This window comes from Odocoileus virginianus, unplaced genomic scaffold (assembly GCF_023699985.2).
Source record: "Odocoileus virginianus isolate 20LAN1187 ecotype Illinois unplaced genomic scaffold, Ovbor_1.2 Unplaced_Scaffold_14, whole genome shotgun sequence".
Lineage (NCBI taxonomy): Eukaryota > Metazoa > Chordata > Mammalia > Artiodactyla > Cervidae > Odocoileus > Odocoileus virginianus.
The window spans coordinates 1,085,443-1,104,212 of record NW_027224276.1 but is presented as its reverse complement, the minus strand read 5'-3'; the positions used below and the strand labels follow the sequence as shown (position 1 = coordinate 1,104,212).

Here is an 18,770-nt window from a genome sequence, read left to right as displayed (position 1 = left end):
TCCCTTGCTTTCTCTATGATCCAGTGAATGTTGGCAATTTGATCTCTGGTTCCTCTGCCTTTTCTAAACCCAGCTTGAACATCTGGAAGTTCTCCAGTTCACATAATGCTGAAGCCTAGCTTGGAGGATTTTGAGCATAACCTTACTAGCATGGGAGATGAGTGCAATTGTCCAGTGGTTTGAACATTCTTTAGTACTGCCCTTCTTGGGAATTGGGATGAGGATTGACCTTTTCCAGTCCTGTGGCCACTGCTGGGTTTTCCAAATTTGCTGATATATTGAGTGCAGCACTTTAATAGCATCATCTTTTAGGATTTTAAATAGCTCTGCTGAAATTCCATCACCCCACTAACTTTATTGGCAGCAGTGCTTCCTAAGGCCCACTTGACTTCACACTCCAAAATGTATGGCTCTGAGTGAGAGACTACACCATTGTGGTTATCTGGGTCATTAAGATCTTTTTTGTACAGTTCTTCTGTGTATTCTTTCCATCTCTTCTTGATCTCTTCTGCTTCTATTAGGTCTTTACCATTTCTGTCCTTTATTGTGCCCATCTTTGGATGAAATGTTCCTTTGATATTTCCAATTTTCTTTTTTTTTATTTTTTATTAGTTGGAAGCTAATTACTTTACAATATTGTAGTGGTTTTTGTCATACATTGACATGAATCAGCCATGGATATACATGTATTCCCCATCCCGATCCCCCCTCCCACCTCCCTCTCCGCCCGATCCCTCTGGGTCTTCCCAGTGCACCAGGTCCGAGCACTTGTCTCATGCATCCAATCTGGACTGATGATCTGTTTCACCCTAGATAATATACATGTTTCGATGCTGTTCTCTTCAAACATCCCACCCTCGCCTTCTCCCACAGAGTCCAAAAGTCTGTTCTATACATCTGTGTCTCTTTTTCTGTTTTGCATATAGGGTTATTGTTACCATCTTTCTAAATTCCATATATATGTGTTAGTATACTGTAATGGTCTTTATCTTTCTGGCTTACTTCACTCTGTATAATGGGCTCCAGTTTCATCCATCTCATTAGAACTGATTCAAATGTATTCTTTTTAATGGCTGAGTAATATTCCATGGTGTATATGTACCACAGCTTCCTTATCCATTCGTCTGCTGATGGGCATCTAGGTTGCTTCCATGTCCTGGCTATTATAAACAGTGCTGCAATGAACATTGGGGTGCATGTGTCTCTTTCAGATCTGGTTTCCTTGGTGTGTATGCCCAGAAGTGGGATTGCTGGGTCATATGGCAGTTCTATTTCCAGTTTTTTAAGAAATCTCCACACTGTTTTCCATAGTGGCTGTACTAGTTTGCATTCCCACCGACAGTGTAAGAGGGTTCCCTTTTCTCCACACCCTCTCCAGCATTTATTGCTTGTAGACTTTTGGATAGCAGCCATCCTGACTGGCGTATAATGGTACCTCATTGTGGTTTTGATTTGCATTTCTCTGATAATGAGTGATGTTGAGCATCTTTTCATGTGTTTTTTAGCCATCTGTATGTCTTCCTTGGAGAAATGTCTGTTTAGTTCTTTGGCCCATTTTTTGATTGGGTCATTTATTTTTCTGGAGTTGAGCTGGAGGAGTTGCTTGTATATTTTTGAGATTAATCCTTTGTCTGTTGCTTCGTTTGCTATTATTTTCTCCCAATCTGAGGGCTGTCTTTTCACCTTGCTTATAGTTTCCTTTGTTGTGCAAAAGCTTTTACGTTTCATTAGGTCCCATTTGTTTGTTTTTGCTTTTATTTCTGAAATTCTGGGATGTGGGTCATAGAGGATCCTGCTGTGATTTATGTCGGAGAGTGTTTTGCCTATGTTCTCCTCTAGGAGTTTGATAGTTTCTGGTCTTACATTTAGATCTTTAATCCATTTTGAGTTTATTTTTGTGTATGGTGTTAGAAAGTGTTCTACTCTCATTCTTTAACAAGTGGTTGACCAGTTTTCCCAACACCACTTGTTAAAGAGGTTGTCTTTTTTCCATTGTATATCCTTGCCTCCTTTGTCGAAGATAAGGTGACCATAGGTTCGTGGATTTTGATATTTCCAATTTTCTTGAAGAGATCTCTAGTCTTCCCTTTCTGTTGTTTTCCTCTGTCTCTTTGCATTGTTCATTGAAGAAGACCTTCTTATCTCTCCTTGCTATTCTCTGGAACTCTGTATTTAGTTGGGTGTACTTTCCCTTTCTCCCTTGCTTTTTGCTTTTCTTCTTTCCTCAGCTATTTGTAAAGCCTCCTCAGACAACCACTTTGCCTTCTTGCCTTTCTTTTTCTTTGCCATGGTTTTGTTCACTGCCTCCTGTATGTTGTTACTTTGTCCATATTCTTCAGGCACTCTGTTTACTAGATCTAATCCCTTGAATGTGTTCGTCACCTTCACTGTTTATTCATGGGGATTTAAGTTGTATCTGACTAGCCTCGTGGTTTTCCCCACTTTCTTTAGTGTAAGCCTGAATTTTGCTATGAGAAGCTGATGATCTGAGCCACAGTCAGCTCCAGGTCTTGTTTTTGCTGACTGTATACAGCTTCTCCATCTTCAGCTACAAAGAATGTAATCAATCTGATTTCAGTATTGACCATTTGGTGATGTCCATGTGTAAAGTTGTCTCTTGTGTTGTTGAAAAAGGGTGTTTGCTATGACCAGTGCATTCTCTTGGCAGAATTTTGTTAGCCTTTGCCCTGCTTCATGCCCTGCTTCATTTTGTATTCAAGGCCAAACTTGCCTGTTACTCCAGGTATCTCTTGACTTCCTGCTTTTGCATTCCAATCCCCTATGATGAATGTGCTGTGTGCTACGCATAGTTGCTCAGTCATGTTCAACGCTTTGTGACCTATATAGCCCAATAGGCTCCTATGTCCATGGGGATTCTCTAGGCAAGAATACTGGAGTGGGTTGCCATGCCCTCCTCCAGGGGATCTTCTGAACCCAGGATCAAACCAGGTCTCCTACATTACAGGTGGATTCTTTACCATCTGAGCCATCAGGAAAGACTATGATGAATCAGTTCAGTTCAGTTGCTCAGCCATGTCTGACTCTTTGCAACCCCATGAACTGCAGCATGCCAGGCCTCCCTGTCCATCACCAACTCCCAGAGTCCACCCAAACCCATGTCCATTGTGTCGGTGATGCCATCCAACCATCTCATCCTCTGTCATCCCCTTCTCCTCCTGCCCTCAATCTTTCCCAGCATCAGGGTCTTTTCAAATGAGTCAGCTCTCCTCATCAGGTGGCCAAAGTATTGGAGTTTCAGCTTCAACATCAGTTCTTCCAGTGAACACCCAGGACTGATCTCCTTTAGGATGGACTGGTTGGATCTCCTTGCAGTCCAAGGGACTCTCAAGAGTCTTCTCCAATACCACAGTTCAAAAGCATCAATTCTTCAGTGCTCAGCTTTCTTTATAGTCCAACTTTCACATCCATACATGACTATTGGAAAAACCATAGCCTTGACTAGATGGACCTTTGTTGGCAATGTCTCTGCTTTTTAATATGCTGTCTAGGTTGGTCATAACTTTCCTTCCAAGGAGCAAGCATCTTTTAATTTCATGGCTGCAGTCACCATCTGCAGTGATTTTGGAGTCGCCAAAAAAAAAAATAAAGTCAGCCACTGTTTCCACTGTTTCCCCATCTATTTCCCATGAAGTGATGGGACCGGATGCCATGATCTTAGTTTTCTGAATGTTGAGCTTTAAGCCAACTTTTTCACTCTCTTCTTTCACTTTCATCAAGAGGCTCTTTAGTGCTTCTTCACTTTCTGCCATAAGGGTGGTGTCATCTGCATATCTGAGGTTATTGATATTTCTCCTGGCCATCTTGATTCCAGCTTGTGCTTCCTCCAGCCCAGCGTTTCTCATAATGTACTCCACATATAAGTTAAATAAGCAGGGTGACAGTATACAGCCTTGACATACTCCTTTTCCTATATGGAACCAGTCTGTTGTTCCATGTCCAGTTCTAACTGTTGCCTCCTAACCTGCATACAGGTTTCTTAAGAGGCAGGTCAGGTGGTCTGGTATTCCCATCTTTTTCAGAGTTTTCCACAGTTTATTGTGATCCACACAGTCAAAGGCTTTGGCATAGTCAATAAAGTAGAAATAGATATCTTTCTGGAGCTCTCTTCCTTTTTCAATGATCCAGCAAATGTTGGCAATTTGATCTCTGGGTTCCTCTGCCTTTTCTAAAACCAGCTTGAACATCTGGAAGTTCATGGTTCACGTATTGCTGAAGCCTGGCTTGGAGAATTTTTGAGCATTACTTTACTAGCGTGTGAGATGAGTGCAATTGTGCAATAGTTTGAGCATTCTTTGGCATTACCTTTCTTTGGGATTGGAATGAAAACTGACCTTTTCCAGTTCTGTGGCCACTGCTGAGTTTTCCAAATTTGCTGACATATTGAGTGTAGCACTTTCACAGCATCATCTTTTAGAATTTGAAATAGCTCAACTGGAATTCCATTGCTTCCACTAGCTTTTGTTCATAGTGATGCTTCCTAAGGCCCACCTGACTTCACATTCCAGAATGTCCAGCTCTAGATGAGTGGGAGTGATCACATCTTCATGATTATCTGGGTTGTGAACATCTTTTTTGTACAGTTCTTCTAGGACATCTTTTTTTGGTTGCTTCTGTGTCTTGGCTATTGAAAATAGTGCTCCTATGAACATTGGGATGCATGTCTCTTTTCAAATTAGAGTTTTCATCTTTTCTGGATATATGCCCAGGAGTGGAATTGCTGGATCATATGTGGTAGCTCTATTTTTAGTTTTTTAAAGAACCCCAGTATGGTTCTTCATGGTGGTTGCAACAATTTACATTCCAACGAACAGTGTAACACGATTCTCTTTTCTCCACACCCACTCTAGCATCTATTATATATACACTTAAAAGCTTTTTCTTTGGAGTATAATTGCTTTACAATGTTGTGTTAATTTCTGCTGTACAACGAAGTGAATCAGCTATATGTATACATATATCCCCTCCCTCTTGAAACTTCCTCCCACCCCATCCCCATCCCACCCATCTAGGTCATCACAGAGCACTGAGCTGAGCTCCCTGTGCTATATAGCAGGTTCCCACTAGCTATCTATTTTACACATGGTAGTGTATATATGTCAATCCTAATCTCCCAGTTCATCCCACCCTCCCTTTCTCCGCCCCCCCCCCCCACCGTGTCCACAGATCCATTCTCTGTGTCTCTGTCTCTATTCCTGCCTTGTAAATAGGTTCATTTGTATCATTTTTCTAGATTCCACACATGTGTGTTAGTTTTTAATGATGGCTATTCTGACTGGTGTGAGGTGATACCTCATTGTAGTTTTGATTTGCATTTCTCTAATAATTAGCAATGTGAGCATCTTTTTTCATGTGCCTTTTGGCCATCTGTATGTCTTCTTTGGAGAAATGTCTATTTAGATCTTCTGCCCAGTTTTTGATTGGGTTGTTTGGTTTTTCAGTATTGGATGTATGATCTGTTTGTGTAGTTTGGAAATTAAACCCTTGTCCATCCTAAGACAGAAAAATTGTTGAAAGAAGCCAGAGAGAAATGATGCTTTCATATAGAGGGAAATAATACAAATAAAGGCTGATCTTTCATCAGAAGTCATGGAGTCCCTTCCGCCTTTATAAAATTAAAGGCTCCACTGTTAAAGGATATACACAAAACACTCACACAGTCCAAGACTCAGGACAGAAACAATAATTTGTAAGGAGGCTGGATCAGACCAAGTGCTGATTTAGAGAGCCTCCCATAGAGACAAGAGGCAGTTGAAACATCATCGTGCGGACATCAAGCCAGTCGTAGCCATTTTGGGGAGTTCATCCTATCATGGGTATATTTGTGCTGTAAGTGCCATCTTGGGACCTTCCCTTTAGTTTATTAGTGCCTGGACCCAGCCCCACCCACCAGCCAGTTAGCACCAGTCCTAGGATATTCCAGGTCAGAGAGATAGCTGGGCAGATACACAGACCTACCCACCAGTACACTGGCTGCTATACTGAGCTTCCAGCCACACCAGGACCCAGCCCTGTCCAGCTGCAGGCCAACATCAACTCCAACACACTGGGACCTATCTCCACCCACAAATGGGCCAGCACTGGCCTCAGGACCTGACTTCACCTACTAGTGGATAGACAGCAGGCCTTGGACCCTCTGGCCTCCAGCCCCACCCATTAGCCTTTCAAGACCAGCTCCAGGCCTAGAGACAAAGAAGGACATTACATAATGATCTAAGGATCCATCCAAGAATATACAAAAATTATAAACATATATACAGCCAACATAGCAGCAACTAAATACATAAAGCAAATATTAAGAGACCTAAAGGGAGAAGTTGACTGTAGCATATTAATGTTAGGGAACTTGAACATCCTACTTATATCAGATGACAGATCTTCCAGACAGAATATAAATGATACACTGGCCTTAAATGACACATTAGTCCAATGGACTTAGTGGATATATAGAAGTTACATCCAAAAGTAGCAGAATACACATTCTTTTCAAGTGTGCATGGAGTATTCTCCAGGATAGATCACATGCTAGGCCACAAAACAAGTCTCAGTAAATTAAGAAGACTGAAATCATATCAAGCATCTTTTCCAACCACAACAATATGAAGCTAGTTATTAACTACAAGGGGGGAAAAAAGCCTGCAAAAAAAGTCTCAAACATGGAGGCCAAGCATTATGCTACCATGATAAATTGTAGCATAATAAATAATAATAATAATAATACCATATATAAATGATCAATGGATCACTTGATCCATTGATCAAGAAGAAATCAAATAATACCTAGAGACAAATGCAAATAGAAACATGGTGATTGAGTATATGCGGTGGAATGTTGCAAAAGCAGTTCTAAGAGGCATAGTGATGCAAGCCAGCCTCAGGAAAAAGAAAAATCTGAAACAACCTAACCTTACACCTAAAGAAAGTAGGAAATAGGAGCAAAAACCCCAAAGGTAGTAGAAGAAATGATAAAAATCAGAACAGAAATAAATGCCATGGAGACTAAAAATAAGAAAGATCAATGAACTTAACACCTTGTTCTTTGAAGTGATAAAATTGGTAAATTTTCGGCTAGATTCATCAAGAAAAAAAGAGGGCCCAAATCAATAAAATCAGAAATGAAAAAGGAGCAGCTACAACCAACACCACAGAAATACAAAGGATCATAAGAGATTACTATGGACAATTATGCACCAATAAAATGGACAACCTATACCAAGGGGAAGGTGGGAGGAGAGATTGGGAGTTTGGGATTGATATGTACATACTGCTATATTTAAAATAGATAACAAGAATTAGGGAACTCTGGTCAGTACTCTGTAAAATAACCTAAATGGGAAAAGAATTTGAAAAAAGAATAGATGCATACATATGTATAACTGAATCACTGCAGTATGCTTGAAACTAACGCAACATTGTTAACCAACTATATTCCAATATACAACAAAAATTTTAAAAATTAAAAAATAAATAAAATGGACAACTTAGAAGAAAAGTATAAGTTCCTAGAGATGTACAATCTCCCAAGACTAAATCTGGAAGAAATAGAAAATATGAACAGGCCAATTTAATGAAATTGAATCAGTAATCAAAAACTCCCAACAATGACATAAAGATTAAAACAAACCAGTACAACACTGTAAAGCTATTATCCTCCAATTAAAAAAATTAAAATACCTGGGAATAAATCTAAGCAAGGTGTTAAGGGACCTGTTTTCAAGAAATTATGACTTTGATGAAAGAGATTGAAGATGGCACAAACAGAAAGATATAAGTGCTTGTGGAATGGAAGAGTTAATAGAGTTAATATTGTCAAAAACCATACTATCTGAGGTAATCTACAGTTTCAACACAATCCCTATCAAAATACCAACAGTGTTTTCCACAGAACTAAAACAACTCTAAAATTTATATGGAAATACAAAAGACCCAAATAGCCATAAAGTCTTTAAAAAAAAAAGAAAAACATGGAGAACAGTATGGTGTTTTTCCTTAAAAAACTAAAACTAGAACTACCATATGATCCAGTAATCCCACTCCTGGGCATATATCTGGAAAAAGTGAAAACTAATTTGAAAAGATAGATGCAACCCAGTGGTTATAGCAACACTATTTATAGTATCCAAGACATGAAAGCAGCCTAAATTTCCATCAATAGAGTAATGTATGAAGAAGATAATGGAATACACTCACACTCTCTCTCTCACTCACACACACACACACATATTAGGATATTACTCAGCCATTAAAAAAGAATGAAATAATGCCATTTGCAGCAATACAGATGGACCTAGAAATTATCATACTAAGTGAAGTAAGTCAGACAGAGAAAGACAAATATCGTATGATACTGCTTATATGTGGAAAATCTGAAAAGTTGTTCAAAAGAACTTACTTACAAAACCGAACCAGACTTACAGACTTCAAAAACAAACTTATGGTTACCAAAGCGGAAAGGTTGGGGAGAAGGGATAAATTAGGAAGTTGGATTAACATAAACAACGCTTGCGGTAAAGAACCTGCCTGCCAATGCAGGAGATGCAAGAGACATGGGTTCGATCCCTGGGTCAAGAAAGATCCCCTGGAAGAGGAAATGGCAACCCACTCTGTATTCTTGCCTGGAAAATTCCATGGACAGAGGAGCCTGGTGGGTTACAGTCCATGGGATCACAAAGAGTTGGACACAACTGAAGCGACTTAGCATGCACAGCATGCATGCATAAAGCAGATAATCAATAAGGATCTACCATGTAGCCCAGGGAACTCAACTTAATACTCTGTAATAACCTATATGAGAAAACAATCTGAAAAAGAACATATATATGTTATACATATTATATAGTTATAATTATATATCTTGTATTATGTATTCAAGTTCAGATTCTCTACCGCCTGGCTACCAGGGAAGCCTGTATATAATGTGTGTATATATGTATAAAATGGAATCACTTTGCTGTATACCTGACACTAACACAATGTTGTAAATTTTAAAGAAAAGAACAAAACAGGAGGCATCACAGTCCCTAATTTCAAACTGGATTACACACAAAGCTTCAATAATCAAAACAGAATGATACTGGCACATAATCAGATATATGGATCAGTGGAACTGAATGGAGAGCCCATAAATGAGCCCAAAATTATATCAGCAATTTATCTATGAGAAATGAGGCAAGAATATACAATGGGGAAAAAGACAGCCTCTTCAATAAATGGTGTTGGGAAAACTGGATAGCTACATGCAATGGATTAAACAGTTAAACATAGCACCTGAAACCATAAAAACTTCTAAAAGAAACCTAAGCCCTATTCTCTTTGACGTCAGCCTTAGGGTTTTTTTTTTTATATATATATATCTCCTCATGTTAGGTAAAAAAAAACAAAAATAAACAATGGGACTTCATCAAACTGAAAACTCTGTGCATAGCATATGAAACTATCAACAAAACAGGAAGGTTATTCACTGAATTGGGAAAGATTTGCGAATGATCTATCCAACAATGGGTTAATATCCAAAATATACAAAGAATTCATACAACTCCACATCAAAACACCAACCCAATTAAATAATTGGCATAGGATCTGAATAGACGTTTTTCTAAAGAAGACATACAGGTGTTGGTGGCCAACAGGTGAAAAAATGCTCAACTTCTCCAGCCATCAGGGAAGTGCAAATCAAACCCACAGTGAGATATCACCTTACACCTTTCAGAATGGTTATTATCAAAAAGACAACAAATATTTGCAAAGGATGTGGAGGAAAAGGAACTCTTTTTTAAACTTTTATTTTATATTCGGGTATAGTTGATTTACAATGTTGTGTTAGTTTCAGGCGTACAGCAAAGTGAATCAGTTATATGTGTCTCTTTTTTTTTTTGGCCTCACTACTCTGCTTGCAGGATCTTAGTTTCTCTGACCGAGGATTGGACCTGGGCCCTGGCAGTGAAAGTGCCCAGTCCTAACCACTGCACCATCAGGGAATCCCTTGTGTCATCTTTTTAGATTCCACAGTGTGTTTAATTGGTGTCATTAGACCAATTTACTTTACTTTACTTTACCAAGTTATGTATATTTAATGTAATTATTGGCATGTTAGAGCTTAAGTCTGTCATTTTATTTTTACTTGTTTGTTCCATTTTTTATATCTCTGTTTTCCTATCCTTCCCATCCTATAGATATGTGAACTTATTTTAGAATTCCATTTTTATTTATCTATATGTTTTTGAATGTATCTCTTTATATAACTACTTTAGTAGTTGTATACTAATAATACTTTAGTACTTTACACTTAATACTTTAGTGTATTTACTGGGTATTACATTGTATATACATAACTTATCACAGTCTATACTGATGTTGACATTTTACTAGTTGAAGTGAAGTGAACCTGACCTCTATTGCATCTCTTTACCTTTCTCCATTTATAATCATCTTAATTATTTTCTCTACAGACATTGTTACAGTTTTTGCTTACTGTGAGATATAATTTAGAAAACTCAGAAGAAAGAAAATATATTGTATTTATCCATATATTTGCTCTTTTCATTGTTTTTTCTTCCTTCCTGCTAATTCTAAAATTCCTTCTTTTATCATTTCCTTTTTGTGTAGAGAAATACCTGTAGTCATTCTTTTAGGATTGAAGGATATTTTTGTTTTATATAGAATGAGTTTAGAGGCATTCCTTCCTCTTCAATTTTTTTTAAATCATTTGAGAAGGATAGGTGGTAGCTCGCCTTTTAAATTTTTGGTGAATTCACTATCAAATTGTCTAGTGCTGGACTTTTGTTTGTTGGGAATTTTTTTTATACTGATTGAACAGAAATTAATTGTATATAGATTTAACAGAGTTTATTTCTAATTCTGTCAGGATTCTGTATATATGAAGATAAGATTATTCTAATATTTATATGGGAAAAGAAAGGACCTAGCATAGCTAAAACATTTTTGAGAAGGAATAATAATTTGGGAGCAATCACTCTATCTGATTATAAGACTTAAGATGTCACTACAGTGATTAAGACTGTGATTAGCAGTGGTATAGACCAATGGAACAGAATAGAGAACCCAAAAATTGCCTCACACAAGTACAGCCAACTGATTTTTGACAGAGCTGCAGAAGCACTTCGTTGGAGGAAGGATTGTCTTTTTAACAAATAGTACTGGATCAATTGGAAATCCACAGGTGAACAAGTGCCACATATCTAGACTAGTATCTGAAATACTCTGAAAGAAAGTATCTGCAAGAACTCTTGAAACTGAACAATATAAAAATAATCCAATTAGAAAATCAGCAAAAGGCATTCAGACATTTCACTAAACAAGATATATGTATGGAATATAAAGACATGAAAATATGCTCACCATCATTAGCCAGTAGAGAAATGCAAATCAAAACCACAGTGAAGTATTACTACATACCTATCTATCAGAGTGGCTAAAATGAATAATGGTGTTAATAGAGCATGCTAGATTGAGTGTGGGAAAACTGGATCACTCATGATTTGCTGATAGGAATATAACATGATACCACCACTCTGGAATACAATTTGGCAGTTCCTTAAAACTAAAAGTAGACTAAAAATAAGTGTGTAGCACTACATTTTTGAAGCATTTATGCTAGAGAATGAAGACTTATTTTCATGCAGGAACTTATACACAAATATTCATAACACCTTTATCATAATAGCTCCAAACTGGACATAACCTAGATGTCCTTCAAAAGGTAAACCGTGTACATCTATACCATGGCATATTACTCATCAAAATAAGAATGAGCTATTGATACATGCATCAACATGGATAGATCTCAAGAGCATTATGCTGAGTGTAAATGCCAGTCTCAAAAGGTTGCATACTGATTCAATTTATATAACATTCTCAAACTGACAAAATTATAGAGATAGAGAGCAGATTAGTGGTTGGCAGAGATCACGGATGGTGCTGGAGAGCATTGCATATAACCATAAAAGGGGTAGCACAAGAGAGATCTTTGTGGTGATAGAATATTTTTATATCTTGATTGCGGTGATAATTGCATGAATCTACACATGACATAGAACTATACACACAATTGTACCAATGTCTATTTCCTATCTTTGCTATTAAAATCTTTTTATTTTATTTATTTATTTTTTTGGCCACACAGTGCAGGCCTGCAGGATCTTAGTTCCCCAACCAGGGATTGAACCTGTGTCCTGTAGTGGAAGCATGGAATCTTAACCACTGGACAGCCAGGGATCTCCCTATAATCACTTGAAGTGTTTGTGTTCAAGTAATCATTAGTTTACTTAATAATGGCCCCAAGGTGCAAGAGAGTGATACTAGCAGTTCAAATATGACAAAGAGAAACAAGAAAGTGCTTTCTTTAAGTGAAAAGGTAAACGTTCTCAATAATTAATAATTGTTAAGCTCTCAATAATTAATAAGGGGAGGAAAAAATGATATGCTGACGTTGCTAGCATCTGTAGTAAGAACAAAAAGATATATGGTAAGAACAAGTCTTCTACCTGTGAAACTGTGAAGAAGGAAAAAGAAATTTATGCTAGTTTTGCTGTCACATCTTGAACTGCAAAAATTATGGACACAGTACATAATAAGGGCTTAGTTACGATGAAAAAGGCATTAAATTTGTACAATAAGATATTTTGAGAGAGACCACTTTCAGATAACTTTTATTACAGTATATTATAATTGTTCTATTTTATTATTGTTGTTAATCTTTTGCATACCTTTATCATAGGTTTATAGGTATAGGAAAAACCATAGTATATACAGGATTCAGTACTATGCATGGTTTTGGGTGTCCATTGGGGGTCTTGGAATGTATTGCCTATGAATAATGGATGGACTATTATATGACTGTAGAACTATGTAACAGTTAAGCTTTGATTGTTTTTCATTTATAAAATGGGTACTATATTTTGTGATAATATAATCATAATGCTTCTCTCTCAGGTTTGTCTAGAGGAGTAAGATTTACATTTATATATAAAATACTTAATACATACCAAGCATCTGATAAATGCTTACTACTCTCACCATTTCTGCTGCTAACAATAAAAATTATAGTGACAGAAAATACAAAGATGTTGAAGTGTGATGGATTCTGTCAGTTGTGACCAGCAGCAAAGTGCTCAGAGTCTCTATAACCTGTTTTTCAATTTGTCTTTTAGTTCCTTCAGTGATTCTTAAAGAGTGGTCTGCCTATAAAGGGAAGTCACCTCAAACCCCAGAGCTGGTGTCTGCACTGACGTTTCGGGAATGGACTTGCCCCAACCTCAAGAAGCTCTGGCTAGGCAAAGCAGTTGAGGACAAAAACAGAAGGATGCGTGCCTTCCTGGCCTGTATGAAGTCAGACACACCCAGTATGCTCAATCCAGCTAACGTCCCCACCCATCTGCTGCTCATGTGCTGTGTACTCCGGTAAGCCATGTGACCTGGAAGTGGTCAGTTCATTTCTCTTTTACTTTTTTGACATTTCCCTTAAGCAAGTGGTTTTTATGGTATTTTGAAGTGGGAAGGTTTTATGTTGACTTTAGACTTCAGAAACACTGGAATTGATTGCCATGACACATATATGAGCTTCCCTAGTAGCTCAGACAGTAAAAAGAATCTGCCTGCAGTACAGGAAACCTGGGTTCAATCCCTGGGTTGGCAAGATCCATATCCATGTACAATCTCTAGTGATGTTTATTTGTGTAGATTTTTTTTCTTTTTAAACACAAGAGTTATTATGTTGTACATCTCATTCTATTTATTACTTTTTTCACTCAGTGTTCTTTTTTAGATCTATCCATATTCATATATGGTTCATTCCTGATGACTGCTGAATTATATTCCAACATGTACCAATATCACAGTACTTTATTTGTTTTTTGATTGATAGTTTCCAGTTCTTAGGTATTCCAAACAGTGCTGCAGGGAATATCTTTACAGATGTCTCTGTCTCTTTGTGTTCCTGTGTCAGTTTATCTGAAGTGTGCATTTTGGAGAAGAAGTCCTGGATCCTATAAAATGTGCATATGAATTTTTCACCAAATATTACCAGATTTCTCTAGAAATTTGTTCTAAATTATGAGTGGTGCATAAGAGTTTCTGTTTCTTCATATTATTGCCAGTTCTTATATAACTTCTTAGTTTTTGCCAATCCATTGGGTTTCAAGTAGTATCTTTTATTTTACTTAGCATTTATTTGATCTTCTATTTTATATATAGGGCTTCCCTGATAGCTCAGTTGGTAAAGAATCTGCCTGCAATGCAGGAGACCCTGGTTCAATTCCTGGGTCGGGAAGATCTGCTGGAGAAGGGATAGGCTACCCACTCCAGTATTCTTGGGCTTCCCTTGTGGCTCAGCTGGTAAAGAATCTGCCTGCAATGCGGGAGACCTGGGTTCAATCCCTGGGTTGGGAAGATCCCCTGGAGAAGGGAAAGGTTACCCACCCCAGTGTTCTGGCCTGAAGAATTCTATGGACTGCATAGGCAATGGGGTCATAAAGAGTTGGACACGACTGAGCAACTTTCACTTTCACTTTCCTATTTTATATATAATATATTAGCTATTTGTTTTCTAATTCTCTGAAGTACCTATTTATCTTGCAAATTTTCTTTTAGGTTATTTTATCTTTTCCTTGCTGATTATGTAAGTTTTCTTGTGAGATATATATACGTATAGACATACAAATATAGCAGATACCTTTTCTATATCTGTGTGTGTATGTGTCAAATTTCTTTTCCAATCAGCCACAGTTTTTTAAAACTTTATGTACAATATCCTTTTTGAACAAAATTATTTCACTTTCACTGGCTTTTCATTGTTGGGATTTCATACATACAGAAAATTGGGACTTCCCTGGCCATCCAGTGGTTAAGACTCTGTGCTTCAACTGCAGGGGCCATGGGTTCCTGGTCAAGGAATTAAGATTCTGCATGCCATACCATATGGCATGGCCTATATATATACATTAGGCTCCTCTGTCCATGGAATTCTCCAGGCAAGAATACTGGAGTGGGTAGCCATTCCCTTCTCCAGGGGATCTTCCCAACCCAGGGATCAAACCCAGGTCTCCTGCATTACAAAGGCAGATTCTTTACCATCTGAGCCATCAGGGAAGCCCCCCCACACACACATACACACATACACATACATATATGTGTGCTTTGCTCAGTGACTCAGTCATGTCTGATTCTTTGTGACCCCATGGACTGTAGCCCACCAGGTTCCTCTGTTCATGGGATTTTTCCAGACAAGAATACTGGAGTTTGTTGCCATTTCCTACTCCAGGGAATCTTCCCGACCCAGGGATCAAACCCTCTTGTGTCTCCTGCATTGGCAGGCGGATTCTTTACCACTGCACCACCTGGGAAGCCCATATACATACATACATATAAAGAAAAATTGGAAGGATAGTATGGCAAACACTCATATGACCACCACTTAGATTCTATAATTATTAATAATAACAGCTTTATCCAATATAACTATCCCTCTCTCTATCTCTATCCATCCATTTATCTATCCTTTTTGATTCATTTCCAAGTAAATGGCAGATATCAGTACATTTTACCCCTAACCAATGAGTATTTAATTTGATTTTGTCAAACCCATCAATCTGTGCGTTTATGGTGTGTGCTCTGGGGATCTTATTTAATAAATTCTTCCCTACCCATGGGTCATAGATGTTTCTACTTTTTCTCTAACTATGATGTAACTGTTTGCATTATATTTTTATAATATTGCCTTCCATTTCAGGTCTTCAGTGTGTATTTATTCTGTATATGCATTAAGAAAGGGTCTAGTTTTATTTTCTCTACATAATAATCCAGTTTTCCCAACTCCATTTATTAAATGATCTCTTCTCTCCCCATTGATTTGTGTTACCACCATTCCTAGGTACCAAGTTCTTATATATACTTGACTTCATCCCTGAATTTTATTTTGTTCCATTGCCTATTTGCTCCCTCACCAATATCACGTTCATTCATTTATGAAGGGTTTGTAATTTGTCTTAATAGCAGGTAGGTTAAATCTCTACTCTTTGCTTTTCTTGTTTCAGACTTGTACTGACTACTCCTGGACCACATGAATCTTTAATCTTCCATAAATTATTTAGAATTAGTCCATTTTCCATGAAATCTTATTGGGTTTTTTGGTCGATGAATTGGATTTATAGAGTAATTTAGGGAGAATTGACATCTTTATAATGTTGTCCTTCTACCCTAAGATCATAGTTTACCTTTCCCTTTATTCAGATCTCTCTTTCTGTCTTTTTTGAGGTATAGTTGATTTGCAATGTTATATTAATTTCAGGTGTACCAAACTTTATGTCCTAAGTAGAGTTAATATTCTTTCATAAAGGTCTTCTGCATTTTAAATTAATTCCTAGGCACTTGATATATATCATTGTAATTGTTGATGGTATTCAGTTTTTTTTATTAAATGTTCTCATTGTTTATTTGCTGATGTAGAGTAAGTAAATTTTGTACAAAGAGGAAGTCTGTCCTTACAAATCACCAGAGGGTTACAGATTTTTGAGCTTTGAAATTGAACAAACCTTAAATTCTGACTCTGGCACTTTTCAACTTGAATAAGTCACTTTAACCTTTTAGAATATCCATTTCCTCACCATAAATGGGTATAATAATTCTTACTTCTCAGAGCTGTTTGAGGATTGAGATAATACATGCAGGGGCCCTATCACATAATCACATAATAGATGCTTAATATATGTTAATATTCTAACTACCTTGATGTTAAGATTGGTGACTTAACAAGTCTTCCCAATAAGAATAATGGATTATATTCATTCCTCCTAGCTCCTAACACATTCCTGGGTCACAGCCCTACATTATCTCATATTAACTCTAGAATTACATGTTTTGTTTATCTTTTTTTTTTTTCAAAAGTATAGTAGTAGCTCATTTTCCCATTTATTTGATTCTCTGGGTCTTTGAAACACATCCAAGAACATGAAAATAAGTAAAAATGACTTATTAACAGCTCTACCCACTATCACAAAGACTATGCTCTAATAGATTCTATATTCTTCTCCTGAAGAGAACCCCTTAGCCTTCTGATCAACCTCTTTATTCTTAATTTAGACACATTTCTGACAATTTGGTCATCTGATTTCCCAGTGTAGAACAAATTAGAAGCAGAAAATTGTAAGGGAGGTGAGACAGAGAGTGGAATCTATTCTTAGAACCAGCCCCAGGATAGCAATAAGTGATAGGCCACTCCTTAAAAGTAGGGTAAAAAGATATAAAAGATTACTTTAAAAAAGACCTAAGAACCCCAAAAGAAGAGGCATCATTTGAAGTCTTTTAGTGTTGGGGGAACTGGCCTGTAAAAATCAGTAACTCATACAAGATCATTATTAAAGCACAAGGCAATTAGCAGTGTTCACAAAATCAACAAGAACATGTTCTATAATATTACATGTTATATACCTGGCAGTGTGCTAAGTCAACCCTTTGTGTTCAGCGCTTCTAATCCTCATAAAGATCTGAAAAGTGTTATTTATCTCCATTTATAGAAGAGGAAACAAAGGGTCAAAGAGAAGTAACTTACAAAGTTTAGGTAACTAATAAGAGATTTTATATGTAACTATAAGAGTTTGAACTAAAGTCTGTCCAACTTCAAGCTCCTATGCTTTTTAAAAGACAAAATGGTAGAAAATACAGTTTTAAAGATTAACAGAAAATCGTAATGGGAATTTAAAATTAAACTTTTAAATGAAAATTAACTTATCCTAAATACTGCATTGCCCATCAGTGTAAAGACTTTGTAGGAGTATTGAACTATGGCCTGATTGAGTGTTAGGAATCTAAACTCCTCAATTGCTTCTACTAACTGTAGTTAAGAGATACGCTTATGAAAGTAATGCTGGGCAAGTTGTAGCTAAAACTTAAGTTGGTGCAGCTCTTGGACAGTTGGCTTAGAGAAATGAGTATCTACTAGGAAAACTTGGTATGTTTGAGGAAGGCATTAACACATATAATATGTATTAATAAACCCATAAAATGGGCTTCCCTCATAGCTCAGTTGATAAAGAATCTGCCTGCAATGCAGGAAGACCTGGGTTCACAATCCCTGAGTTGGGAAGATCCCCTGGAGAAGGGAAAGGCTATTCACTCCAGTATTCTGGCCTGGAGAATTCCATGGACTGCATAGGCAACAGGATCACAGAGTCGGATGTGACATAGCAACTTTCACCCACTTCACTTAAGACATATAATAGTCACTGCTGAGAAGGGAAGGATAATGAGGAACTCTGTCAGGCTTCTAGGGGTGGGATGCAGCCCTGTTGAATGAGGCAAAGCATGTGCCAAGGCCCTACCATTTCTAGCATAGGTTCATTCCAAACTCAACAATTTTCCAGAAATGCAACATGAAATTGGACAAAGTTTGTCCTCTAGATTCATGGCGAAAATTTAGGCGTCTCTTCAGAGGAACAGTTCTATTAAGAAGCAGAAGATTGATTCATAGCTATAATAAAACATTTGAGTTAATCATGTGCCCTCCTGATATATAAAGATGCATAAGAAATAGTTTTTGTTCACCTGACAGAATAATTCTAAAGTATGTTGGAAAAGCAAATGAATAAGAATAGATTATTATTTTTTAAAAGAGCAGTAAGAGGAGTCTTGACTCAAACAACACCAACAAAAAAGCCAGGGTGTATTATAAACATATACTAAAATGATGTGATACTGGCACAAAAATTGACAGGTCATTGTTTTAGTGCAGCTAATACTGA

At 37.3% G+C, this 18,770-nt stretch overlaps 1 protein-coding gene across 1 annotated transcript in view; it reads left to right on the top strand.

The window, feature by feature from the left end:
• FAM120C (family with sequence similarity 120 member C) overlaps positions 1-18,770 on the top strand; it is a 128,099-nt gene that overhangs the window by 67,197 nt on the left and 42,132 nt on the right. The window contains exon 15 of the mRNA XM_070462802.1: positions 13,188-13,437. Coding sequence (XP_070318903.1) covers positions 13,188-13,437 — 250 coding nt within the window. The remainder of the gene's footprint in view (positions 1-13,187; positions 13,438-18,770) is intronic.